The sequence below is a fragment of the Phalacrocorax carbo genome, chromosome 4, assembly GCF_963921805.1.
Source record: "Phalacrocorax carbo chromosome 4, bPhaCar2.1, whole genome shotgun sequence".
NCBI lineage: Eukaryota > Metazoa > Chordata > Aves > Suliformes > Phalacrocoracidae > Phalacrocorax > Phalacrocorax carbo.
The window spans coordinates 83,306,650-83,332,630 of NC_087516.1; the positions used below are offsets into that span (position 1 = coordinate 83,306,650).

Consider the following 25,981-nt stretch of genomic DNA (forward strand, 5'->3'; position numbering starts at 1 on the left):
GCAAAATCTCTGATTGCCGCGGCGGTAATTTGGCAGTGGTGGGTGGCAAGAAGATGGCACACGTGCAGTTTGTAGTTCTCATAGCGTGGGGTGTGGAGCTGTGTCAGAGAAGGCTGTCCCTTGGAGTCCCCTCTCTTTACTGATGAAGTGATGCTTTACCTGTCTGTCTCCCTTGCAGATTTTCGCCCGTGGTGCAGCAGGGAGCCACCGTTTCCAGCACCCAAGCTCAGGGGTCGTGGAAAGGCTGCCCTTTATGCCCCAGTTGCTGCACCGAAGGTCTGGCTCCTGGGATCGCCAGGTGAGGGACAGCCGCTTCAGGCCTGCTGTGGAGCACAAGGATGGGAAGATGGGTATGTGGTGCCTGGCAGCCGCAGGCAGCGGTCTGACAGGCAATGCTCCATCAGTCTGAAAAACCTCGCAGAGACCCGGGGACAGGCTTTGGGGAAGGGCTTTGGGGATGGGAGCAACCACCCCAGCAGGGCTAAGGGCACAGGCATGACGGCTCTGCCTCTGTGGGAGCAAGCCAGGAAAATACTGATTTTGCATTTAGCAGTGGGGATGGGACGGAGCCTGTGTGAAAACTGCTTTTGCGGAGGCATTTCTAAAGTTGAGTGCGAGGCCGCTTGTTGTTGTAGTCAGTAGGGCCCAGAGCAGCCTCAGCTCTCCTCCTTTCGGTTCCTTCCAAAACATTTAATATGTTTATTTACTGTGTCACTTAATGTGTAGCACGTAACACCTGTGAAATGAAGAATTTTGCATTCTTAGGGGTCAGGATACTTGAAACGTGACTCTTGAATTGACACTGTACAGTCATTTCTGAGTTTTTGTACAAAGTCTTGTGCATTTTTTTCAGCTCAGCTCCTTCTTTTAAATGCTCTTTACTTTATTTGCCACTGCTCTGCTAATGTGGGGGAAAAATGGCTTTCTGGCTGCAATCCTTAGTGACCTGTTTTGGGCATGTTAAGACAGTATGTTTTTGAATCCTACAATAATTTAAGTGTAGTCAAATGCCATTGATTTTTCTCTCTCTTTTTACACAGAAACACATTAGTTGTGGGCAACTTGAGCAAGCTTGGGAATAACTTTCCAGAGTTAAGAATAAGTGAGATTGTTCATCATCAGTGAAGCAGGTAGAGTCTTGAATAAAGATTTCAGAAGACACTGGGCAGGGGCGGAGGGGCACAAATCCTTTTACCAAAAGCTTGTACATTAAAGGGGTCCCTGGGGCAGATAAATCCTTCCTGCTCCTCTGTAACTCAGAACAGTGTCACGCACGTAAGAGGGAATAGGGACAACAACCTCTTTCCCTGCCAGGCAGCTGGTTTTGACACAAATCCCTCTTGCTCCCAGGATCTCCTCTCACATTCTGCTCTCCGGCACTAGCTCCTGCACTAGTCAGAAACCAGTTTACTTCACCCGCTGTAGCTGAGTTACCTCTCACCTTGGCAAGTGAACAGAGCTGAGCTCTATACTTTGAGGAAAGCCTTGAGTGGTGAGGACCAATGTGCTCAGCCCTGCATTTGCCACCTCAGGGTTCCTCCCTCCCCATTCAAAGCAGAGCTCTGCTCCTCCTGAAGCCTCCTGGGTGAAGCCTACAAGGAGAGGAGGAGCCGTGCAGACGCTGGTGCACTGGTGATGTTGAAAAGCCTTTTAGGAGTGGAATGAGATCTCTTGTCAGCAAATCATGGCCTGTGTTAGTGGAATACCGGAGTCCAACTCCAAGCAGAGTCTCAAACTCCACTCAACAACAAACAACAGAACAAACAAAACCTCAGAAGCGGTTTTGCTTCAGAGGGGCAGAGCGTGCCTCCATGCCGTCAGACTTGGGCGGACCCAAACATGCCAGGAGGACGGCGTTGTGGCGTGCCAATGTAAACTGGTTTCTGTCCAAGGACTTCAAGAATAGGGTTTTTCCTATATGAAGGCAAACCTATGTACAGAAGGAAATGAGACTGTGCCTAGGAAACCTCCTTCACAGCGTGAGCGTGCAATCTTTACGCAAATGAGACCTTACTCATACAGTGTGTCTCAGCAGTCCTCTCCTGGGAAAGCACTGGCCCCACGCTCCAGCCTGGTGGGGACACACACAACGCGCAAGGGAAGGGGGGCACGAGGTACACTGCCCGCACAGGTTTTGCTGACGGATGGACATGTGTGACTGGAAGCAGCCTCGCAAAGCACTCTCTCACCGATCCCACTTCAGCGCACTGAAATGAATGCCCAAACTGCCAGAACTGATTTATTGCAGTGGCATCTTTCTAGTTTGCCAAACTTCATGCTTATTTGCCAGCACCTTGGCAAAATTAAAGGCAGCCAACATCACGAGGGCACAGCGCTTGTAGTCAAAAGCAGGCACTACCAGCGAACAATGGGATTTCCAAGGAAGCATAACAAACATGCCCATGAAATAGAGTGTTCTCCTGAGCTTCTTTGCTTGCTCATGGCCTGTGAAAAAAACAAAATCCAGAGAGATCTACGTAATCATTGTTGTGCGTAGGAAGGCTTGCCTGGGCTTTGTTCTAGGGAAAAAATCTAGCTTTGGCAAAGGTGAGGGGAAAGGAGGTTCTAATTGCTGTAGGCTTCTCTTTGTGATTCATTCTTTCTTCACATAGGAAATGACTTTAAACAGGTGAAGAAAATTCACCTCCTGATGCACTGATGGGAGGACACTAGGCAAAAACTCAGCTGTGGTAAGGCAGTACCAGATGCCCTCCTCTTCCCGATTGTGGGGTGAATCAGAAGGAAAACCATTCACGTCAGGGTCTCGCTTATGCCGAAGACCCTTTGCTCTGCTCCAGCTGCAGGGAGCTCAGCAACACAAACCTGCGCGCATCTTGGACTGGCAGTAAAGGGCCCGCCGACAGCCGGGCAAAGGGCCTTTCGTGGGGAGCAGTGATCAGCCCCAGACAAAAGCCATATTGGCCTAGAGGAGGATCAAGTACTTCTTAGTGCCCCGTTTCTGCTCAGTTTGCCCCCGCCAGGCCTGAATTTGACCTTTGCCTCATCCTGCCCCTCTTAATCTAAGGTCAGAGAGAGTTGGGGGCGCTGGACCCAGTTTTTGTCAGGCAGGAGACAGGCAGGGGATGTGACCCCCCAGTGACCACAGTGGACGTGAGAGCAGGGGTATGTGTTTGATTCTCACATCAGACAATAGGACTTGAGCACCGACAAACTAACAAATGCAGCAGAGAGGACAAATAGGCACGCAGTGACAAAACTGCAGCCCCTGTCTCATGCCATGGGCTGTATGTGTCTTTGTACAGATGCTGAGGCAAAAAGCATTCAGTTTGGATGGAAGGGAACCCTTCTTGGCTGATGGCATTTGCTCGGGATCCTGCAGGGGATGGATCCAGGCAGCTCACAGCATTTTCCTACTGGAATTAAATCCTTTCACACAGGAGGACATCCACACTCTGTTCATCTGTGCATGTTTACCTGCCTCACCAGCTGCTCAACTTGGGATCCAGGTTGAAAAAAGCATTGTGCAAGGAAGATTATGAAGTAAAAAGCTAAGGCTTTAGCTCTACTTCCAGGAGAAAATCCCCAAACAATCCTCATGTGTCCTTTATTTCTCTATTACTCTGGAGGCTATTGGAAATAACATGCGACACAGAAGAAAAACATCACGGTATTTCTGTCACATGTTTCCAGCTCTCATGTGAGACTGCAATCGCTCGAAATGCAGTACCATGTAATTTACTCACATGCTGTGTGCTTTCAAACGAGTTGTGATACACATCTGCAAGGTGACTTCATACCCAAGCCACCAAGGTGAGGAAAGGGATATATTATTCACCCCACTTAACAAACTCAGTTAGTCAAACTACCCACTGCAACTTTCATTGGCACCAACACGCTTTAGGTCAGCCCGACTTACGTGCCAAGATCCTCTTAAGGGAGCCTTAAAGGTAACCCCAAATTGTTGCTGCTCCATCTGCGCGAGACCGTCTCAAGGAAATATGCCTTGCCTTGTGACTGTAAAGGATTGTTCCTCCACTGTTACAACTAGCTGTTCTGTTTGCCCTGACTGTAGTACGCAGTGCTCCTTAAAAAGAAGGCTGCAGTCAGCATGTGGTAATTAAAAACCACCTGTGCCCACAGAAAGTCACTTTATTACAGTAAGGAAAAGAAGGGCTTGTCCAGAATTTGCATGGAGTGAAGAAAACACAGGATTAATAGCTAACGTTACAGGTATTAGAGGTAACCATGTTTTAGCTTTTAAAACAACCATGTAGTGGCGTTTTGTTTTGTGGAGGTGTTTTGGAATATAAAGATTTCTGCTCTGGCTCATTTTCAGCTCAATCTCTAAGACACCAGAGGAAAAACACCATTTTTCCAACAGCCACACCACACACGTAATTACACACATTCTCAAAGCTGAGTGCATTCTGTGATTGAGTAGCAGTCATGCAGCTTTTCCTACCTTGGGTGCAGCTCCACATTTAAAGATTTTTTTTCTCTTCTTTTTAGAATGAGTACTTTTGGAGCACTTGCAGAATGATCCAGTAGCTGCGTATGCCTTTGGAAAGCGATGAGGTGGGAGTTCTCCTCTGCAGGGACAGTGCTGGCTTGCAGTCCTGGAAACGTTACAGAGAAGAGAGATTTTCAGATGATTCTGCCCATCTAACAATGACGTGGTACTCTGAATATATAAAATAACGTGCAGCGCAGGGGAAACGCCATCATATTGAAGGTAAAGGGCCACAGTAACTTGCTTGGGTACATCAGTGTAATGGCACTGACTACAACAGCTGAGCTATGGCCTCAGTTTCTTTAGGGATTCCCGTCGAAAGCACCTATTCCTTTCTGTCCCCTGGGGAAAGGCAAGCATCATCAGGAGGGTGGTTTTGCATTGGGGTACCATGGGGAGCCTGCCTTGGGGGGACGTGGGTAGGGCTGCAGAAGTTTCTGCGAATCGCCCGAGGAAATGGAAGCAAGAGCAGCAATTTTAAGTGCTCTCTGGCATGGCAGGACGTGGTATTAGGGAAGGAGATGGTTAGCTGAGGGACAGCTCCCCGTTCTAGTGTAAATCCAGTATTGCGTCACCCAGCTTGCGGCTTCAGGTCCTTACAATTACTGCTGGGGTCAGGATCTGCCCCTGAGCATTTGCAAATTGAGCTATTGCTCAAAAACGAGTGGGTGAGTGCTGGAGGATGTGTTTGGTCAAACGAGAGCTACTCGGTGCATGCTGTGTGGCAAATAGAGCAGTCAAAGCCCAGGGTAGCGTGCTACCAGCAGGCAGCTTCCCAGAAACCTCCTGGCATGTGGCAGGACTGCTGTCCCAGACAGGCTTGCAACATGTTCCCCACCACCGATGCAAAACTGAGCCCAGCCTGTCCTGCTCAGCTGTACCTAGTGCCAGTGAGCAGGCAACAAGAGGAGCCACAGCATGGCCCATGATATTCTGCAAATTATCAGGCCTTGTTCCCCATTGCCCGCCATTTGTGAAAGCCTGTGGAAAGCAAGTGTAGAATCCCACTGCTGCGATTTGGTAGCACTAAACTCCTTAGCACCGCTGCATGTTTCATGAGCTTAAGCAGGGATGCTCGGGGTTGCTGGAGTTTCTGTTGGCTGAGAAGGTACCCCTTAGGTTTCCAGGGGGACTGTTTTTCATTTGTATTGGTATAAATGAGAAAAAAGCACAGACCGGGTCGTTGTGGGGGGCAGCAGATGCTGTCCTTTTTGTTTTTCTCTTTAGACATGCTCCGAAAGATTTTGCAGTCAAATGCAGAGTGACTGAAAGCACATGGCACCGGGCAGTCTTCCCCAGGGTGAACAGCTGATGCAGTGCAAGTACATAAATTATTCCCTTTCTGGACAGATTTCTCTCATGCAATCACTGCTTCAGCCTAAATCTCAGGGAAAGGAGCAGAGCACAGGGGGAACATCACCATGCTGAGGGCTTTCACAGCAAGGACACACGGCCATCGGAACGCCTGCATATCTCAGAGGCTAGCAAAATCTGTACCGATTTCCCCTTCCCTCCTCGCCAACACCCCGACTACGCATCTACATCCCCTTTATTACAGCAATCTTGATTTACATCAGCAGGAACCGGAGTCACACATGCCTCACTTCAAAGCTCCCTCCCTGCCTACGAGGGAGCTGCTGATAGCAGAAGATACTGCAGATCACAAGTCAAGTGAAAGTCTGGTGAGCTGCCCAGACACTGCTCTGCTTTGAGTCATTACCCTTTTCCACCTGTTCTGAGTTGGATGGATGAGAAGGGATAGCTCATGTTCAAACACCCGGGTCAGCTGTGCCCACCCTTGCAAAATAAACATTTGATATCAGTGAAGTAAATTGATGGGCAGGTATTTCAGATACTTCCTTTCCCTTCACGCATTTCTCGGGGGTTTTTATCAAAAGTAAAGAGAGTGAATAAGGAGATCGCAGCTGGCAGTCTGACTCTTCTGGAAGACACGATGCCCAAGCACGCTCCGCCAACGCCAGGCAGCTGTCAGCACTGATGTCGCTTCACCTCCACAAGTCCCTGCCTACGCCCCGAATGCCACGGCATGGCTGGGGAAGGGACGGGCCGTGTACTGGCCACCCCATCTGGGGTGATGCCAGGTGGCTTTTCACCCTGATCCCTGGGGTGGGAGCGCAAGGAAGTATAATCCAAACACTCTGCCAGTCCAGGGGCTCGCAGTGCAAACGGGAGCTGACAACATGCAATTTCACATCCTGGGCACATCCTTCCTTTCTAGTCATCTCAAGGTGACAGTCCGTGGTCAGTGACGACGGCAGGTCCCAGCAACGGCCAAGCAAAAGGAGAGAGCGCATTAACGTCAAGTCAGCAAAATTTGCTGGGATTCACCACAGAGTGGGAGATGCTGAACCACTGCCTCAGGACATCAAGTCCTTGCTAGGGTGGCCTTGTGGCCCCAGGGCTGCAGGTAGCCAGGTGATGCACTGCTCCACAGCAGGAAACACAGCCACAGTCTTCATTGCTGGGACTTTTTCTGGAGGTGAGCCTGGGAGGAGAGAGGCAGACTGACGGGGAGAAACCTCCCTTCTGACGTGGCTGTGGTGCCAGATTCCACAGACACAGCCGGAGACCAGAGGGGAAAAATGTTGGCCACCTGCGCTGGGTGCTGTTGGGTGCTGTCTGAGTCCAGGCTGCGCTGAAGGTTTTCAGGGTTAGCAAAAAGGTGGTCAAGGCACAGGAAGGAACAGCCTGGCTCCCAAGGCATTCATTTCTGCCTGCAAGAATGGGGCAGCATGCCACCGGCCCATCTCCTCCCACTGCACCGCCGGACTGTGGAAAACAAGGCCTGGTTCAGGGCATACACCAAGGAAAGACCCTGGCTGTGCCCGTGCGTGCAGCTCCCTGCACAGGCTCCCTGCTAATCTCTGCGGTGCGCCCTATTGGGCTTGCCAGCTTTTGGGGAAGCTCCCTGGCCTCTGGGACTGGCATGATGGACCAGCCGGAGTGGGCAAGGGCACTTTGAGCAGCAGCCCCAGCCTGGGTGTCCTGCTGGAAAACCCCGGGTGCTGCTGGGAGCGATGGCTCAGTAGGTGGCACTCTGCATCCACGCGGAACCAGCACCTTCCCAAAGGTGAGCCCTGCCCTTGCCGGCCCAGCAACCTGCCCCACCGGCTCAGCTGTAGAGGGGCAGCCCACGGGGGTGAACCTTGCAGTCCCCTCCAGGCTTCTCCTCCTTTCACCACTCCTGGGGACATCCTCCTTGGGGTCAGCCTGGGGGCAGAGTCCAAGTGTCCTTCCAGCCCTGGAAGAAGGCCACGGTCAAGCTTAGTACCTCCTTCCCGACAGCACGCAGCAGAGCTGGGGCTTGCGGTGGGAACCCACCCTCAGTGTCCTGAAACACGTGGCCTCTGGAGGGTGTCCTCTCGGAGAAGCAGCCAAGCAGGGCTTTGCCAGGACACTACCATTTGGGAAGAGCTCCTGTGAAGTCCCACCTGAGCCTCTCCATGCACAACCGGTGGCCATCAGCACCTTGCTGCATTTTCTGCATGCCGAGGAGCAGTGCTGCGTGCTGCCAGGCTGCCCCTTCTTCTTCAAGGAAGCAGGAGTGGCAGGAGGAAGTCGGCAAAATGCCTGACAAATTCAAAGCATGCCGAGCCAAACTCCTCGCTGCTGCCAGGCAGTGAGACAGAGCCATCGGCGGGAGATTGGAGGAGAGAGGGAACGTAGTGAGTCAGGCGCTGGATATGCCATGTTTGGTCTCTAAACAGAGCAGGTAACATGGGCAATTGCACTTGGGTCATTCAACCTTTCCCCCGCTAAGCTTCTCCTTTCAGTTGCTTAGCAGTTCGCCAAGCGTAGCGCACGGGGCTGAAATTTTCAGTGCTCGGTATATTCCTCTGACTGACCTTAAAACAATTAATTGGAAATGTTTCCAGTGAATCTCTGTTAAAAAACTGGGAGAAATACTTGATTTTAACACCTGCAAAAAAAGAAAATTCATCAGGGAAGCTGCACTGCCTCGCTGAGGGAACAGGCCTCGAGCGCAACAGGCAGGGGGGAAGGAAAACCCCTGGTTTACAAACCTCCCTTCAGCCATTCTCACACATCCAACCCCACATTTTGACAGAAGAGACCCCGAAATCTCTGCCTTTGGAGAAACTCCACTCACACGCACTCGGTCTGTGCTAACGTCAGGCCCTGGGACTTAACAGGGGTCTTGTGGGAACTCTGGTCTGAGGGGGAAAGGTGGGGGCCCTGTCGAGGCCTCGGCTGCCCCCAGGTCATGACTGAGCCATAGCCCGGGTGCGGCTCAGCGACTGCCTGCCAGTGCTGCAGTGGGACTGAGCACTCTCTGTCCCAGGGCTCGGCGGCCAAGCTTTGTCTTTTCTCTGCTATAGACACTATGAGGAAAGGCATGGAAAAACGAGGGGAAACGCAACGATAAAAAAACCCAACAGTAAAGCCGTGAGCTAATGAAAATCAGTTTTATTTGCACTACGCACAAAGGGGCTGACGGTTTGCCGCAGCTGTCTGTCACAGGTTAACGTCTGAGTGACTGATTCAGCACCTTCTTTTCCAGAGCTCTTGGGCTTTCTGGGATTGGCGTGACCCAGCAAAGAGGGCACTGGGAGCAACATATCCTCCTTCGGCATGTATGGAAGAGGGGTAAAGGTTTAATGACTGAGCAGCTTGGATCCAAGCCACCTCGAGCAAAGGCTCTGTGAGGTTCCTGAGCCGTGTGTAGCATTCCAGCCAGGTCACGCAGATCCTCCTTTCCTGACCCTTGGCAGCATTGCCTTCGCGGAGGCTTTGCGGGCACCGGAGCAGAGGGGTTACCCATCCCTTCGTCCTTGCACCACCTGCAAGCCATTTCTGGGTTCCCCCCGTACAGCAGCACGTTACAATGTTCCGCCCTAGTTTCTTCTCCCCTAAAAAGTAGGTCTACTACAACGCTGCCTTATGCAACAGCTCAGGAGCGGCAGCCGCGGTAAGGCACCCTCCGCTCGGGGCTACCGCGGCCATGCGGAGCCCAAGCGCCCCGGAGGAGCGCATTTGCCTCCGCCTGGACGCGTGCCCACCCTCCTCTGCACCGGTTACTCAGCCGTTACTCATGGGCCGCTGGAGCAAACCCAGGCGGACCGAGGCTAAGGGCCGTCACCGCAGTTAGGACCGTGAAAGGCTCCCGCCGCACCTCGCCTGCCTCCTCCCGGCGGAGCGGTAGGGGGGCACAACAAGGAGCGGGGGCACTGCAGAGCCGTAACTGCGTTTAAAGCCCCCCGGCCCGTGGGGCTCCCTACAGCGGGGGGGGCGGGACCGGGACCGGGAGAGGGAGCGCGCCCCCCGCCCTCACCTGCCGCGCCGCGCCGCCCCGCCCCGCCCCGCCCCGCCGACGCCGCTCCACCTCCGGGCGTGCGAGCGAGCGGCGGCCGCCTATAAAGCGGGCGGCGGCGGCGGGCGGCTCCTCATGGACCGTCGCACGCCGCCGCCGCCGCCTGTCGCGACACCCCTCTGGCCGTCGCCGCCCGCGCTCATGCCGATGCCGCCGATGCGCGCCGTGGCGTTGATGGCCGCGCTGGCCGTACTGGCAGGTGCGTGCGGGGGGTGAGCGCGCGGCGCGGCCGTTGGTCCGGAGGGGCGGGAGGGAGGGGGTGTCGCGCGGCTGGCGCGCGGGCGGCGGTCGTCTTGTCCCCTTGCCCACGGCGCCATTTTCCTCCGCAGCCTGCCGGCCTGTTGCCGGGTCGTCGCCCAACGCCACGGAGCCGGGGCGGCCCGGGGCCCCCGGGCAGCGGGAGCCCGAGGCCCGCGAGGGCGAGGTTGTGTCGGGTGCCGACTACGAGGAGGATGAGGAGTACGAGGAGGCGCTGCCTGTCCACCAATACATCGTGGACGACTCGATCCGAGGTGAGGCGGCAGCCGGGCCGGGGCCGGGGCCGGGTGTCAGGTGGGCTGGTCAGCTCGGCGGTGCCGGCCTTGAAGGCTGTCTAGGTGTGATCACCCGCTTTTTCTTGACTTGTTTCCCTCGTAAGGGTGCTGCGCGTTGCTCCTAGTGTTTGGAACAAAAGCGTGCTTCTGCTTGAAACTTTAATTAAAAATAGGCTGTCTGGGATGAAAACTTATCAGGAGTGTGACTAGAGTGTGTGGAAGCTGCAGGATAGCTGGTTGCCTGCTGTACTGCTCTCCTCTGATAAACATGACAAGAAGGCTGTGATGGGGCAGCTACTACCTACTTACCATGAAGAAGCCTCAGTGGGGCTTATGGATCCTGGCAGTCTCTAAAGGTGGGGTTTGCATCAGATCGTCTTTAATGTGGCAAGGAATCCCTCGGTGTTTCCTCATGATGGCGTATTTAGGTTGGAATTGCCTAAAGTTCTTGAGAAAGTAAACAATTAAACCCTGTAAATGGCTACAGGAAAGCTTATTAAGGGTATTTCAGGCGATGTTCTGTCAGTAGGTATTGTGTGAATTGATTGTCATTTGTCCACTCGTAAACTGTGAGGAGATCTGAATAGCCCACCTGACTATGAGGATGGGATGCTCTTGTCAGTTCTGGCCTAAGTGTAACTGTAATACGAGCTGGGTACCTACAAGTGATTAGTACCTCAGATGATGGTAGTAGGCTGGTGCTATTGCCCTCTAGGGTGTATCTGGGTACTATTTTTCCTCAGAAACACGCTAAGACTTGAATGAGACTAAAGGAGCTCTTAGGTGAAGAGGGACTGTGCTCTCTCCAGGTGCTCAGTCAGGGGAATTTGTGGACTCTTGCTTAAGTTTTTCATGAGCTGAAGACTTCCAGGGGAAACAGGAATGTCGGAGTTACTGAGCAGTTCAGCCTGTAAAACTACTGGCTTGGTGACTTAAGTGTTGTATAACTGCACAGGAACCAGAATTGTTACTGAAGGTGGTTGGTTTGTAGACCAGCTCTTCTACTTGGCGTAAGGTTTATCTTTGGAGCCTTCAAGCTGTTATGATTCAACTGCAGATGGCTTTCCTGGCTGTGCAGCTTGCAGACAGGGACATGGAGATCAAACTGAGCCTTGAGGAGGGAAGAATGGAAACAGCCTCACTTAGGAAAGTGTGAACCTAAATGTCAAGTTGAACTGGATAGAACAGGGACCTCAGCTGTCAGTAGTATGCTCACACTTCTAGGAACGGGAAACCTTGCTGCAGGAACAGTGTTTGTCGTTTACATACTAATATAGCTTGTACCATTTGAATCAGACTTCTGGTTGCTGAAGGCGTTTTTGCTTTTAAATAACTTCAAGCCAGGCTTGTTGCTCTAGAAGTTAAAAAGATCAGCTGTCTAGACAACAGTGGACTACACCTTGTTTCTTTGTGCAGGCTTTCCTCTTGTCACTAGAATTACAGGGTTAGGAAGTAGTTGGGTCAAGTCGCATCCTTTTGTGGTGATTGCATAGTGCTCTGGGTAAAATATTAATACTCTAAAAGTTACTTTGATTAGGTCTGCAGAACCCAATGGGAAAATTGAAGGGTGTTGTAAATAGCTCTGCTGTTCTTAAGACCTGTTCAAACTCACCTGATTAACTGTTACCCTGAACAGGATAATTTGCACTGAGAAGACTTGGCTTTATGGCTAGCAGTGAAGGGGTGGTTTCTTCAGAGAACCAGTATTTTACCCACTTGCTCTAAACCAATGATGCTGAGCTTAGACTGCTGCACAGAACAGCGACAGAGCTTATGACCCTTAGTCAGTGACTGACTTGAGCTTCTTCTCCCCAGCGAAAGGCTGATGAGTGCCCTTGCTTAAATCTAAAAGCTACCAAGTCACCATCATTTTAAATCACGTTCTTCTAGAGGTTTGTCCTAATTGGGATAATGAGGGGCAACAGTAAGAGCAGAACAAATAGCCTGACTGTTGTGGACTATCCTGCTTTCACTCCTTTGGTGCGCTAAGCATGTCTCCCGAAGTAGGAGAACTGGAAATTAAGTATCTTCTGCTGAAGACAGCACTGCAGGTTATTTGGGAGAAACAAGTATGCTAACTGGGACAGCAAGCTGTCCTGCCTCTGCAAGTGCCCAGGACTATCTAGTGAGTTGTTATAATGCCTTTCATCACTGATGCAAATGGAGAGTTTAGAGCGATGGAGGCAGTTAGCCTTATATCTGAGCTGGCATAAAACCGGTGGATGGCTTGGCGCACTGTGAACTGTTTTCTACAGGTCCTTGCTTGAACCTGTATCGTTTCTGTCAAGTATCTTCCACTGTGAAATGCTGCAGCCCTTCAGCTCTGCTCTTCCCCTCTGGTGGCTCTCAGCTCCTCTGCTTATACTTCTTTTGGCCTGTATTGTACAGACAGGACTTAATGGTGGTGAAGTTGTGCTTAATGAGTTTCTAAGCTTGCTGCCTACGTGCAGGGCATAAAATGCCACTTGCATCCTATGCTTTGGGCGCAGGCTCTCCTGCTCCTCACCAGATCCTGTAATTCAGTTTTTACAGAATCTAGCTTTTTAACATTGTTAGACTGAGTCATCTTGTCCTTCTTTCAGTTGAACCTGTGGTTAAACCCAAGCCAACAAAGAGAGGGGGCGAGAAGAATGCTGGCAAATCAAGAAGGAAGAAAAACAAAGGGAAAAACAAAAAGAAAGGGACTCCCTGTGAAATGGAATACAAAAACTTTTGCATCCATGGTGAATGTGTATACCTAGAACATCTCCAGATGGTGACCTGCAAGTAAGTCACTTGTACCTTGTCAGTTAGGTGTGATTGGCGTGAGCTGGTGGCATATGAGGGCTTGGAGGAAAAATCAGTGTCAACTTGGCGTAGATACATCTCCTGCGGTATTTTGACTGAGAATCTTTCTGCCATTTAAATTAAGTGATGATGGAATCTGAGATGCATAACAAGCCACTGAACTCATCAGTTGGTCATAAACTCAAACCAAAAGAATGAAAAGGCGTGTCTTCCTGGAACATCACGCCCAAACTAATCTCGACTTGTTGAAATGCTGACAAACCTTGTGCTAGAGCAGTGACTGCATTTCATGAACATGCTCTAAAGGGAGAATCCCAAGATTCATGGGAAACTCTGAAGATGGCTAAGTCAGGTTTGAATGTGTGTGGGTGTCCTTGGCTCCAGACAGCACTGGAGCTGATAAGAACTTCTGTTAATGTTTACTTGCAGGTGTCATCAGGATTTTTTTGGTGAGCGCTGTGGTGAACAGTTCATGAAGACTCAAAGGAAGAATGATGTGGCAGACTACTCGAAGACTGTCTTGGTAGTGGTAGCTGTCCTGCTGTCAAGCATCAGCTTCATTACTGTACTTATCATTGTGATAGTGCAGTAAGTATTATACTCTTTGTTCTCTGTCTATCTTAAGTGTGAACAGGGCTTCTGTCTGGTAGCCCTGAAATGTGCATGGCTCATCTGAAATACCTGTGTGGAAAGTGTTCAAAAGGGCTGTGTTCTTATCCCAGCTTGGATATGTCTTGAGCGTGGGAGCAAGGGCTGAGGAGTGCATATGTGACTCATACTCCCTCACCCTCTCTGGCTATTGGCTGTGGGGACCTGTGACCCTTGCATTTTTGAAGACGACCTTTCTGCTCTTGCCACCCCCAGAATAGTTAGTGTGGCACAACATCAGCAGGAAATGGAGGAGGAGCATGAATGCTGACACACCAGTGCCTTCCCTAATCCCGGTAGAGAAGCCTGCACACAGTAGTGTAGCAGCCTTGTGCATGGCTATTATCCAACAACTGGGGGCACAGCTGGGGGGAAGGAAATGGTCCTCTAACTGCCCATGTGTTAATGGAGGTTGCTGGGCTTAAATACCTACAGTGGAGGGAAAGCCGATGGGGGAACAAGCGCTGTCAGTTACAAATACTGTACTGCTTGCTGATAAGATGGAGGCAATGACCATTCCAGCCCAACCAACTGCTGACTGTGCAGTGTGATGGGTAATCAGAGTCTGGGGTCCTGTTGTGAATAAATGACAAGAGTTTTTCTGAGTACGTGTGTCAGGTCTTGTATCAAACTCTTCTTTGTACCTGCTAAAAGCGGTATGCAGCATCTTATGCCTGCCTGTGCCTTTGCGTCTTGCCAGTGTGTTTGCCAGGTGTTTGTGCTGAGGTTATATAGTCAGCATGGGGAGCCTGACTCCAGTGTTTCCTGAGTACGGGAGCAGTCCTCCAGGTCTGACATTGCTGCTCCACCACTGTAGGGCTTGGGGTATTGTAGGTGAAACTCAGAAGTTGAGACTAATTCTAGATCTTGATGAAGCATGTGAGCTGAATTGGGTACGTGCTGTACCCTTTCCTGCAATTCAGGAAACAAGGTGTGCGTTTGTCATTGCACTGCTGCTTCATATTTAGATCTGAACTTGAGGAATGCTGGGATGAACACTTGTTCTCTGAACACTGCCTCATTACTCCCTGCTTGGAGGGATAACCAGTTCTGTAGTGCTGTAAGAGCATGTGATCAGCGTTAGCTTCTGGAGCGAGCCACGGAATAGGATTGCATTTGTTTTGTGTCCAGAACCCTCACAGGCTTGAAGCATGAGGTTCATTCATCTGTACCTTCACCCAGAGAAGGTAGATGGTGTGTGTGGAAAGGTTACTAGAGAAGACTGGACAAATTGGGAGAAAATTAATACGCAGCTTACTCTAGGATGTGTTCAAGGGGACAGGGTCTTCAAATACTTGAAGTCCACCAGGCTCTGCTGTGGGGAGCAGGAAGGCAGTCTGGTCTCTGCAGCTGTTTGCTGAAGTCACCCAGAAATCCATACCCCGGAAAGCTTCCTGGTGCTGTGCTCTGTTCTAGCAGTAAACCCTCTTCATCTATCTACCTGTTCGGGCTTTAGCCAGGAAGCCCTGGCACGAGGCAAAGCTGGCAGTACGTAACTCAGGCTTCTTGATGTTACCGTCAGATACTGCTTGATGCCAAATATTTAAAAACTCTCTTGCTTGAAACTTCTTGGCACTGTGGAGTTGCTTGAGGATTCAAAGGACATGAGTCCAAATGCTGCAGAGGATGTGGGGGCTGGTAACAACAGCATGTATGTCAGCGTTCAAAATGACCTCTAACATGCCATAATTCCACAGGGTCAGGAAAAAGTGTCCTCAGTATGAAGAGAAAGAAGAAAGGAAAAAACTTCGACAAGAAAACAGAAATGGCCATGTCGGTGTGTAAATGAGGAGAAAGCAGGTATGAAAGCTGACTTCAATCGCCTTTCAGTCCTCCCAGGCTGCAGCTACCATATGGAAATTGCATGCATGTTTTGCAAAGCTAGCATTTCCTTCTAACACTTCAAGTGCCTTGAAACACATAGGTTACATGTGAAAGGCTGGCTCGGTTTTCTGGTTTCTTGAAACCAGCTGGGTTGTGTGTGTTGTTCAGCAGCGCTGTTAGCTTTCTGGCTGCTGTCTTAAAGGGAAAGTCAGGATAGGAAGCTGTACTGTGACAAGTGGACTTAGGAAGAAAAACCCCAAACTAATATCTCGGCAGAGGCAAGTTTAGTGCAAGGAAGCACCGTAGGTTTCCATCATGGAAGGTGGTGCAGCAGCCAAGTGGATCATCACCCCTTGTAAGAGAAGCGCTGAGCGTTTTAATGCCTTCCCTGCAAGGCATCGGGGAGTTCCTGGTGCTTAGAGGCTGTAGACCAGGACAAAGCTGCCAATTCTGTGAGCACCACAGATAGCCTCTCAGTCACATTTAATACTATCACAGCAATTGAGTGCCAAAGCTTCTCGGCCTAGGTGGATCGCTCCTGGGAGAAATGTAGTGGATTTCAATGAGCAAGCAAGTTGGTCTCTTCTGAGCAAAAGCGTGCCTAACAGCAGACTCAAGGAGCCTTATTGAACAGGAGTTATACGACAAGCTGGAGGAGGAAACTGTAAAGGATAGTCATGAGAAGTTCTGGCAGAACTCAGAAGTTTTGCTTTGCCACATGTCAGCTACAGATGTTGTCCAGGCTTTGTCCAGTGACAGTTGGAACATTTTGCTGAAAGCTTATTTGAAACTGAGGAGTAGCAGAGTGTCCTCAGGTGTGTGCACACACTTAACCTATCCACCTCAGATGCAGATTTGATGCAGTTTTAGTACAGAGTGCTTGGGTCTTGAGTGGTGATTAATGTGCCTGGTCTGCCCCTTACAGAACAGTTCTGATGTGGCCACTGCCAAGCTGCAGGGTACCTCTGGCTACCTGACACATCCACCGGGACACTGTGGGCTGGAGCTGTTGCCACTAAGCCCTGATTCATCAAGGCAGAGGCTGCTGCAAGGAGATGTCAACATGCCACTTGCTGCTGAGTCGCTTGCTCCAAGGACAGTTATCACTACATCTTGGTGCAAGGATGTGGAAGGAGCTGCCACTATGGGGTAGAAGACCTGCTGTCAAGACCTGCTAGAAGCTACTGCTACTGAGCTGGTTCGGTCAGTGCTGGAGCTCCAGTCTCTGCGGTTGTGTGGATGGACTTTCTTCTGTTAGCAAGTCTCCTTTGGCAGCTCTAGCCCTAAGGGAGAGAGCTTCTTTTGGCTTTCAGGAACGAATGGAGGGGAGATTTCCTTCCCTCCCAAAGCTAAAAAGGGAAGAGCTCTGGATGGCTTCTCTCCCCAGACCTCAGTGGATGAAAAACCTTATTCTGCTGTCACTGTGCTCCCTGTTGATATCAGCTTCCAAGAACTTCGTCTCTAGTTCTGACTTGCAGGGCGTTGGTGACAGATCTTTGTCAGCCACACCTGGCTTCTGTTACTGTATGTGTGGAAGGTAATCCCTCTGAATTCAGTAGGACTTGTTGTGTGAGTGGAGCTCTCCATTTGCATGTGTGCTAGCCTGAGTTAAAATTAGTCTCCTCAGGATGCTGACACAGTAAATGCAAGATCTGAAGCTCTGTATCTGAAGGAAAAGATGCATGCTCAAGCAAGCTGATAAGCCTGGACCCATCTGTTATAAACACAAAGCTTCTTCTGTTACCCGTATCCTTGATGCCTCTTTAAGCAGCGCTTAAAGTATAAAATGCTTCACATCAGATCCAGTCAGTTGACCTTGACCAAGAACCTGTTCCTTTGAAGAGGTAAATTCGTGCACTGACACTGCAAGCAATGGTCTCTTGTGCCCTACCTTTCTGGTGTGAAGAATTTGACTTACCTCAAAGTTTTCTGACCCCGGTGTCCTTGGTTTTGTGAACAGTCCATGCAGTCTTGAGCACAGAGTATTATTTGCGTTCAGTTTCTTCTTGGAAGAGTGAATGTGTTCTGTATAAGCAGAGCAGAATTCTCCTGGTAGCAGAGAATCACCATTAATTGTCAAGTCATACCTGTAAATGTGTAAATATTTATTACTGTATTTAATATTTAATGTTTCCATAACAAACTTATTTATTTTATAATTAAACTTTTTACATAACCTAATCATGGTAAGATTTTCTTTCTTGCTCTCAGGAGTACATATAAACACTTAAAATTAGAGCTTGGTTTCTCCTCAAAGCAGGAATTTCAACACTGAAGAGCACAAAGCAGGGCTGTGAAGCACTACAGCTCTGTGTGAAGTAGGAGCTTGGTGATCTCACAGGAGTGCAAGTTGTTTGTAAACAAAATGTGCAAATGCAAGTACCTGTTTCAGTAGGAAGTCCATTTAATTCAACTACAGAGGAATCTTTTAGTTACTGGATTAGGGAGGGTCTAAGTCACGCCTTGTTGGAAGCAAAATCTCAAACTGAAGTTTGAGCAAATGAGTAGCCCTTTGCTCTGGACTCCAGAGCCAAGAATATTGAAGAGGGGAGAGCCTTTCATCTTTGTGTGGTCAGAGCAAACTTGGACAGCGGCTTGAAACTCCATCTTAAATAAATGAGGAAAAGCAGAATAGCCTCAGGCCAGTGCCTCCCTAAACAGAAAGCGAGCCTTGGCCTCTGCAGTCTACCTTGAATTTCTTTTCTTCCCCAGGTAGTTATTAGTCCAGCTGTATGCTGGTGTCCCCTTTATGTACAAACAGCAGTGCACTGAGGTCTAAGCTCTGAGTTGCCTAAACAAATGAGTGTCAAGGGGATGAGTCTGGCTTTAAAGCCACAGTTTTAAAGAAAATTGAGAATGTTGTTTTGAGGCTTTTCTTTCGAAAGCATCTTCAAGAGGTGTTGCTGGCTGTGGCTTAGCTGGGAGCAGAGAAGGGTGAGGGGAAAAAAAAAACCCCAACAAACCAATAACCAGTTTCAATTAGGACCCAAGTTATGCACACAGGGTAGGAGTAGAGCCTAGTCCTGTCCAGAGTAGCTGAGATGCGTTTGTCTTGGCCTCCTGACTTAGCAAAGTAGCTCTGAGTCTGAGAGCGGCCTGTATGGTATGTAGCTGAGGTACAGGTAAATGTATTGCAACATCTTGGGAAGATTGCAAGACTTCATTCCAGGGAACACGCTTCATTACCAGAGTAAACAGCACTTCTCCAAGTGGCTTTTCCACAGACATTTGCTATTAGAGCTCTGGCAAGAAGAGCTGTTTCTGTAAGTCATGCCAAGCTTTTTGCTTTGGAGTAAACAAACTCAATCTCAGTGGTAACTGAGCCGGAGCCTAGTGAGACCGGGGATGCATAACAACTCCCATTTGGAAGTTATAAGACTCTTCTTGCAGAAACTCTTCTAGTTGTCTTTCTGCGGTAAATATCAGGTTTTTCTTCTTGATAGGCTAAACCAATGCTAGCTGAAAAAACTGAGCTGTTCTCCCTCTTCCCCCCAACCTTGAAAGCCTAACAGGAATGAAGCTACTAGTGTAACTTGTAAATTCTGTTGTGTAGCTTTCAAACTCTGATTATGGAGTAGAAGGGAGGGTGTTTTCCAAAAACAGGCAGTTAGGAACTGGAGAGGCCCAACTGAGCTATTTCTGGGAGGCTGGACTCTTGAAAATTTGAGTGTTAGCTAGCATTGTCCTGCCTTGGACTTAGCTCATATTAATAATCAGGAAGGAAAATTGTTGCTGATTTTCCTTAGCTGAAGGTTTGAAAACAGTGGAGGGCAGTCTTCATAGAAGATTGGTTCCTCTTCAAGCATTTAGGTTACAGCCAGGCTTTCGGAGAGGTAGGCCAGCCAGCAACTCCACTGTAGAGAATACTTTTGCCATGGGTCAGCCACATCCAGCATGCTAGAGTGCTTGCTAGCAAGCAGTAGTACCTTTTTTTCTACTTGAGCTATGGCCTTGACTAATAACAACTTGCTACCAGCTTCCTAATGTAAACTTGATACACAGCGCTATGAAGACCCACAGGGCCCAGCTGGTTGGTTGCTTAAAAAACAAGACAACTGGTGGGTGGAACTGGATGTCTGGAAGTCTCTTGCTGTCCAAGGATGCTACGCTTGTGTGACAAGCAAATCTGATCTGCTACAGGGCAAGGCCAAAGGTAACTTTTATTGTTGATCTTGCACAGCCAGGTCTGCTTTTCAGGATTATATGTTATCTGTCTTTTAACCTGTTTCCCTCACCATGGAGTTAGCTTAGTTCCATTAAGCATGCCTGGATTTCTGGTCCCACATCTTATTAGTAAGTGATGACCCCAGATTTTTCTTGACCTTCTGGTGACAATGCTACTTGGACAGGAGAGTTTTTGTGTCCTTGTCACTTTTAGCTGCCTCAGCTGAGACCCGGAAAAGTATCTTGATATTCTTGCACAATTTGCTGCATGCACGGCCGATTTTGCAAGCTATTTTCGATATTCAGATCGGGATCCGGGAATTCTGGTAATGTGAGGGTCATGTCTGCTTGCACAATTCCTTTCTCTTTCCCGAATGTTTTGTTCTCCATGATTATTGTATTTTGTAGAAAAAACCAATAGCTTGTCAAGGTGTTTTTCTCTCTTGTGCATTTTTGGAGCTTTTGAGCGTTCTGCAGTTGTCTATGACCAGGGTAGCTCCCCATCTATTTCTGGGCTTTGATGCCCTCCTCCCGCCCTCCTCCCAGCATGCCCCTTTTCCCTCAGAGCAGTAGCAGATGTTACTTTGAATCTTGGCCTACTGGAAATTATAGGAAGGCCAGCTCTACTCTGTCCCAGTGAAAAGGTGTAAGTTTAAGACATTTCCTTTTCCTTGGTAAATCTGGATATACACAGACATCTGTGGAGGTGTTTGTACTGGCAGTGGCTGCAAGTAGATGTTGTGCAGTGGTTTGCCGAAATCCACCTTTCAGCTGTTCCATGCCATTTCCAGTAACTGGTGTAAAGTTTCAAGTTCTTACTATAACTTGGGGCAGTTTTTTGTATCATTATACTTACCTAGCCTGTTAGCCCGACAAGTACTTCAGTAAACTGCCTGAGCAAACATGTCTGAAAGCAAGGTTGTTAACTGGGACAAATGCTTGCCTCTTTTGGAAGAGGTTTTCTTGATGTACTAGCGGTATGTCTTGCTTCAGCGAGCAATTCGGCAATCGCTTGGCTCTCAAGGCATTATCTTTGATAGGGAGTGATGGCTTCGCACTCTTGGTGACTGCTAAATGCAGTGAGTGAGTGTGCTCAAGGAGCAAGGGCCAGTTGTCGGTGTCCATGTTGGAGTCTGTTCACATGAGATAGATCAGCGGACAGAAGGGTCAGATGGCCTTTAATAAGCAAACCTTGATTCCTTCTCATTCTGTGAACAAAGCTGTACATTCCTATCGTTCCTCTGCTGGTTACACCTTCCTTGAGCGAGTAATCCTCATTTACTGCAGGTCTGGCTTTGCCTATGACTCGTGAGTTTGCTCAGTTGAGACAGCTACGCCTGCGATCGTCAGAGGGAAACAGCTATTGTTTGCTTACTGTGGATCTAGGCCCAAAGCCAAGGAAGCAGGGTTTGTGCCTTTTTCAACCAAAGGAGAGCTGTGAGGTGGGACATCTTAAGTCCAAGGTAAAGAAATGCTTTCAAAATCCATTTTCCTACTAAGGAGAGTAGCGGTTTTTCTTGAGAAAAACCACCTTTTTGTTCATGCACTTTTTCTGTCAGACACCTGATTTTGCATATAATTCAGAAAAAAAAAGCCACTGTTCAGCTCAGTGTTTTTTGACTGAAATAATGCAGCCTGTTCTCTTTGCCTTTTGGGACAAAAAGCAAAGCTAAAAAGTCTGAGAGTCTGATCTAATCCAGCATTTCGAATAGGTCTTAGCCTAGATGTCATACCCTCATTCCATCTCCATGCACGCTAGGTCAGGTAACACCATCATTACTTCTGACTGCCTTAGGATTCTTGCCTACCGATGCTTTGGTCCAGACATTGGAAAACAGCTGCCGCCTTTGAGTCTGATTTCCCTTACGCAGCTGGCAACGAATTTGTATTTGGGTATCAGACAGCAGTCACTTACAGACTGAATTATTTCATGGGTGGTGCTTGGAACCTGCTAGTTTTTCGGAAGATAAAGTACATCAGTTTCAGCATCAGTTTTGTTCTTTTTGCTTGGGAAAGGAAATCTCTTCAGTGCTGCAGGTAAGTAGTTAAAAACTGGTGGAAATGGAAATGACTTTTAGGTGTCTAAAGCAATGACTGTATTTTAAAATGTCTCTATTAGAGCGTCCGCACCTCCTGTCAGTGTAGGGTCTGAGCACCTCAGAAACAATCCAGATTGTGTGATGTGCTGTTAGACCTGCATTTCGCCCCATATTTCACTGCTGGGATGGTGAGGTGGGTTGGTGGTGGTGGAACAAGTGCTGAACCTGGTAGCTGTCCCAAGTTTTAGCCACAAGACTTCCCTTCTTCATGCATCCTTTGCCCTCACATTTCTAAGCAGCGTCATTTATGTTCAGAAATTATTAAGGTGGACACAGAAAATGCAGGTAGAAAGAGTTACAAATGAAACTTTCAAATGTAATTTCCACAGGCACAGAGTTAGTGTGGCTCCCATTGATATCTGCACTGCTTTCATACCGTATCTGCCTCCTGTGGATCTGGCTCCTTCCAGTTAAAAGCTACTTTCCTGTCTTATGCTTCCTGTCTTATGATTACTGTCAGGGATGAAAGGCAGACACCTTTTGGGTGGAGCAGAACGGAACAAAACCAAACCAGGGCTTAGGGCAACAAATGTCCTGTCAGGTCTCAGTCCCTCTCATTTTTGATGAAAGCTTTTCAAGAACATGAACCGTAGCTGCCTGTCTTAATCCTGTTTAGATGTTCTATGCAAGCGCTAGCGTTTTGCCTAAAAAAGACAGTGGCAGCTGGGATTTCAGCTGGAACGGGTATTGAGGTGGAAGGGTAGAGTAGAGGAGTAGAGCAAAATGGGCCAGAATAAGTACAGGATCTTACATTATGACTCCCCAACAAATACCCCTGCCATGGAAAAATAGTAACTGCCCTTTCAGTTTTAAACACTGGTCTAGGATAACTCCCGTGATCACTGTTATCACCTATGAAGGATCTCTTGAGGTGCTAAATTCAACCAATATCTTTCTCATACTGCTACAAATATTAAGGAAGGGCATAGTAAGGAATATTAAGGAATAACAGGGAATGGCCCCTGTGCTCCGTAAGTGCATACCATAGTGCCAGCCTTTCCGTGCTTTTGTAGGCTCAGCAGTAAGCACCTCTTACCTCTCTGCAGGTTTGATGGGGTAGTGACACAGCAATGCATGCTGTGGCGTGGATAAAAACAGAAACCATTTCCAGGCCTTTGAGAAGTTTGTATTAGCAGCAGCAATAAGAAGGAAGGGACCTCCTTATCATGGGTGCACACTTACTTTTCTCGCTCACATTTACCATCTTCAAGTTTATGAGACACCACATAGAAAAGATATGTTGCCATTAGCCACATAGCCATGCCTTTAAATGATAAAGTCGAGATGTGAAAGAACATGAGGTCCACGGACGAAAATGCTCATCGTTTCAAATATCTGATCAGGTGCACAGAAACTGCTGTAGCACATACAAGCTTGGTGATGGCACTTGCAAATAGGTAGCCAGGGGAATTTTGTATTTGGAGTAGTGTCTGCAGATGCGAGGGTAATTCTGCTTGTGGTGGAAGATACCCAATGACTGCTTTTGTGCCTGGTCCTTGGTTTTCTATTTTTAAAAAAAGAAAAAAACTCAGGATCATTAGCACTTCTCCTCTGTTATATGTCCATCCCAGCAGTGCAGACTGGAATTTAACTGGTTTTTCTGTGGGCTGGAATGATTTACATAAGAAATCACTTACTGCAACGCTAATGAGCAAGCAGTGCAAGACTCAACAGTGTGTGTCTGTTAGCAAAAATATCTCAAGAAAAGTTGGGATGGGGTGGTGAATGCTGATGGTGGGGAGCTTGTTAGCCACCCGTGCTGTCTGATCTCAGTCCCAGTAGCATCAGCATGAGTTTTGTCACGATTTAGCGGGAGCTCAAGGAAGACAGCAGTGTTCAGAAGATCCCATCCTTGTGCTGGGGTCTGAAAAGTTCCGCCTTAAGACATGATTAAAGCATTTCGTAATTCTCTTTGTCGAGATTATCTTGGCTTGTGCTAATAGCTGCTTTCGTTCAGAAGACATACATAGGTAACTGCGGCCTTCCCAGTGCATCTGGAACATAGTTTAAACACATGGTTTGAATTTGCATCTTTCTCTCTGCTAAAACCCTGTTTCTGGTTTTACCTGGTTCTGGAGCGTACTTAAGCTGGGCTCACCGTTCAGCTAATTCATCTCCAGGATGCATTGAGGTCCGTGCTCTGCTGCAGAGCGTGTTGCATAGCTGTTACACACTGATCCCCAAGTGGGAGCAGGAGGAGTGTTGCCACCAAAATAACTCTGTGCTTTACTGTCTCACACTGATGTTGCACAACAGTCTCTAAATGAATCCCACTCACGCATCCTGAGCGATTGGCTACAGTTCCACACTGTGATTCAACATCCACAGTCTCGCAGTGCTGGGGAGATGCTCCACAGAACGGTAAACTCGCAGGAAAAGAAGGCAGCTCGTGTTTTCTTGGGAGGAGCCAATTAATAACAAGCATTATCTTCATCAGCTTTAATGAAGGCCGAAGGCCTTTAGTCCCCTTGCTCAAATTTCATCATAGCCATCCCTGGCCTGGGCTCAGATGTGAGCCAGACTGGAGGGAGCTCGCTGGAAGGCAGCCAGCAGGTCTGCCAGGAGATTGGATCCAGTTGCATCAGCATGGGAGCAGGAATGCTCCCGGGGCTGGCGGGACCAGTTCTGACTGGTTTTCCAAAAGCTCCTCCCACAGGAGCTCCTACAGGGACATCCACTTAAGGCACCAAAACCTGGGTGATCCGGGGATCCTGAAATTAGAACAGCTGTTACCTGGCAAAAGCAGGAAAGGGATTAACCCTTCCCTGGGCTTCAAGCCCGGTGACAGAGTGAAATGATAAGAGGAACAGCACCAAAAGTGCTACCAAGCCATGCTATCTTTCACCATCACGGCTACACAACTGTCACAGACAAACATCTACCAAAACAAGGATGAGCCAGGCCCTTGTTTAGTGGAAGATGAAATCAATTGGTCTGTGCTGATTAACAGCTGATGATACAGATAACTTTATGGAAAGCACTCTAGCCTTTCAGAAAGGATGTCTCAGACCGACTGCTTTGTGCAACACTTGTGACTTCACTGTGAACCTTTCCATCAGCGATGGTGCTTCAGGGAGGAAACAGTTGTAGTTCTTGGTCTTTTATATTCACAGTGTTTCAGTAGGAAGCTTTGGAGGAGTTAGAAGTATTTTTTACACGTATTTGTACACGTGCACATCAAATCTGAGTATCTACAATTGCCTGGTACTGTGGAGGACTAGACGAGGCAGTCCCTTCAGGGGCCCAGTCCCCTGGAGATGCTTAATGGTGTATTGCACAAAGATCTGGCTCCTGGCATGGAGGCATGGCCTGAGAACCTAAAGTTTCACATGCCTATTTTGAGCAAGGACATTTATGGCCCCTTGGGCCAGAATGGGATGAGTTCAGTGTATGCAGTAAATGTTACCCTAAAGGCTTTTGAAAATAGCAAGACTTACTTTATTTTGTCTCCTGATTTTTAGAGTCAACATCATGATTTGGGAGGCCCATCTACCAACTGTAACATGGCTTAAGCTGGCAGCCCGAGTCCATGAGCGAGAAGCCGTCCTCGACCGCAGTAGGTAAGTTTCCATCTCCTATCCAGGCAGCACAGGAGCATGATACGGGTGGACATTCCAGCCCTACTGATCTCAGGTGCTCTGAAGGAAGTAGGGCAGGCAGCAGACAAACCCTCAGGCCACTTAATGAAATATTCCTGTGCAGTAGCTCCCAAAGTGGAGTGTAGGGAGGCTCACACTCAGCAGGGGAGGAGGAAGTAGGGGTGAGGGGGAGGCAGTTTGCGACTAATGCCACAGCCTATGCAAAAAGAAACCTGACAATTGCTTCTTCACCCCCCTGCCTTGCTAATTACTGTTGGAAAAGCTGTCTCCAATGCAAAGCATCTGGGATGACTTAGTGGCAAGAGAACATTGATTAAACAGATGGTATCACCCATGAGCATGGCTAAGCCGGTGACCTTGTACATGTCTTGGGGAGAAACAGGATATGCCACACGAGAGCGCTTCGCACTGGGTTGCTGTGCCCACACACCTTCTGCCGTGGCCTGGTGTGGCGTGTCTGCCTGGCCTCCCAGAGGACACTCACTTGCAGCCCACAGATACGCTGC

General features: G+C 48.8%; 1 protein-coding gene across 1 annotated transcript; it reads left to right on the forward strand.

Annotated features, from left to right (window-relative positions):
- Positions 1–9,882: 9,882 nt before the first annotated feature.
- On the forward strand, positions 9,883–17,794 carry AREG (amphiregulin). The gene is made up of 6 exons (XM_064450751.1): positions 9,883–10,020; positions 10,151–10,333; positions 12,937–13,120; positions 13,571–13,729; positions 15,487–15,589; positions 16,539–17,794. The coding sequence occupies exons 1-5, from the start codon at positions 9,897–9,899 to the stop codon at positions 15,572–15,574; spliced, it is 738 nt and encodes a 245-aa protein (XP_064306821.1). The 5' UTR covers positions 9,883–9,896; the 3' UTR covers positions 15,575–15,589; positions 16,539–17,794.
- Positions 17,795–25,981: the final 8,187 nt, after the last annotated feature.

Bases quoted from the DNA above. Each gene is read 5' to 3' on its own strand.
- AREG (XM_064450751.1), top strand. From the start codon at position 9,897: ATGGACCGTCGCACGCCGCCGCCGCCGCCTGTCGCGACACCCCTCTGG. The intron at 10,334-12,936 runs GTGAGGCGGCAG...TCCTTCTTTCAG, and splicing joins CGTGGACGACTCGATCCGAG to TTGAACCTGTGGTTAAACCC. The intron at 13,730-15,486 runs GTAAGTATTATA...ATAATTCCACAG, and splicing joins CTTATCATTGTGATAGTGCA to GGTCAGGAAAAAGTGTCCTC.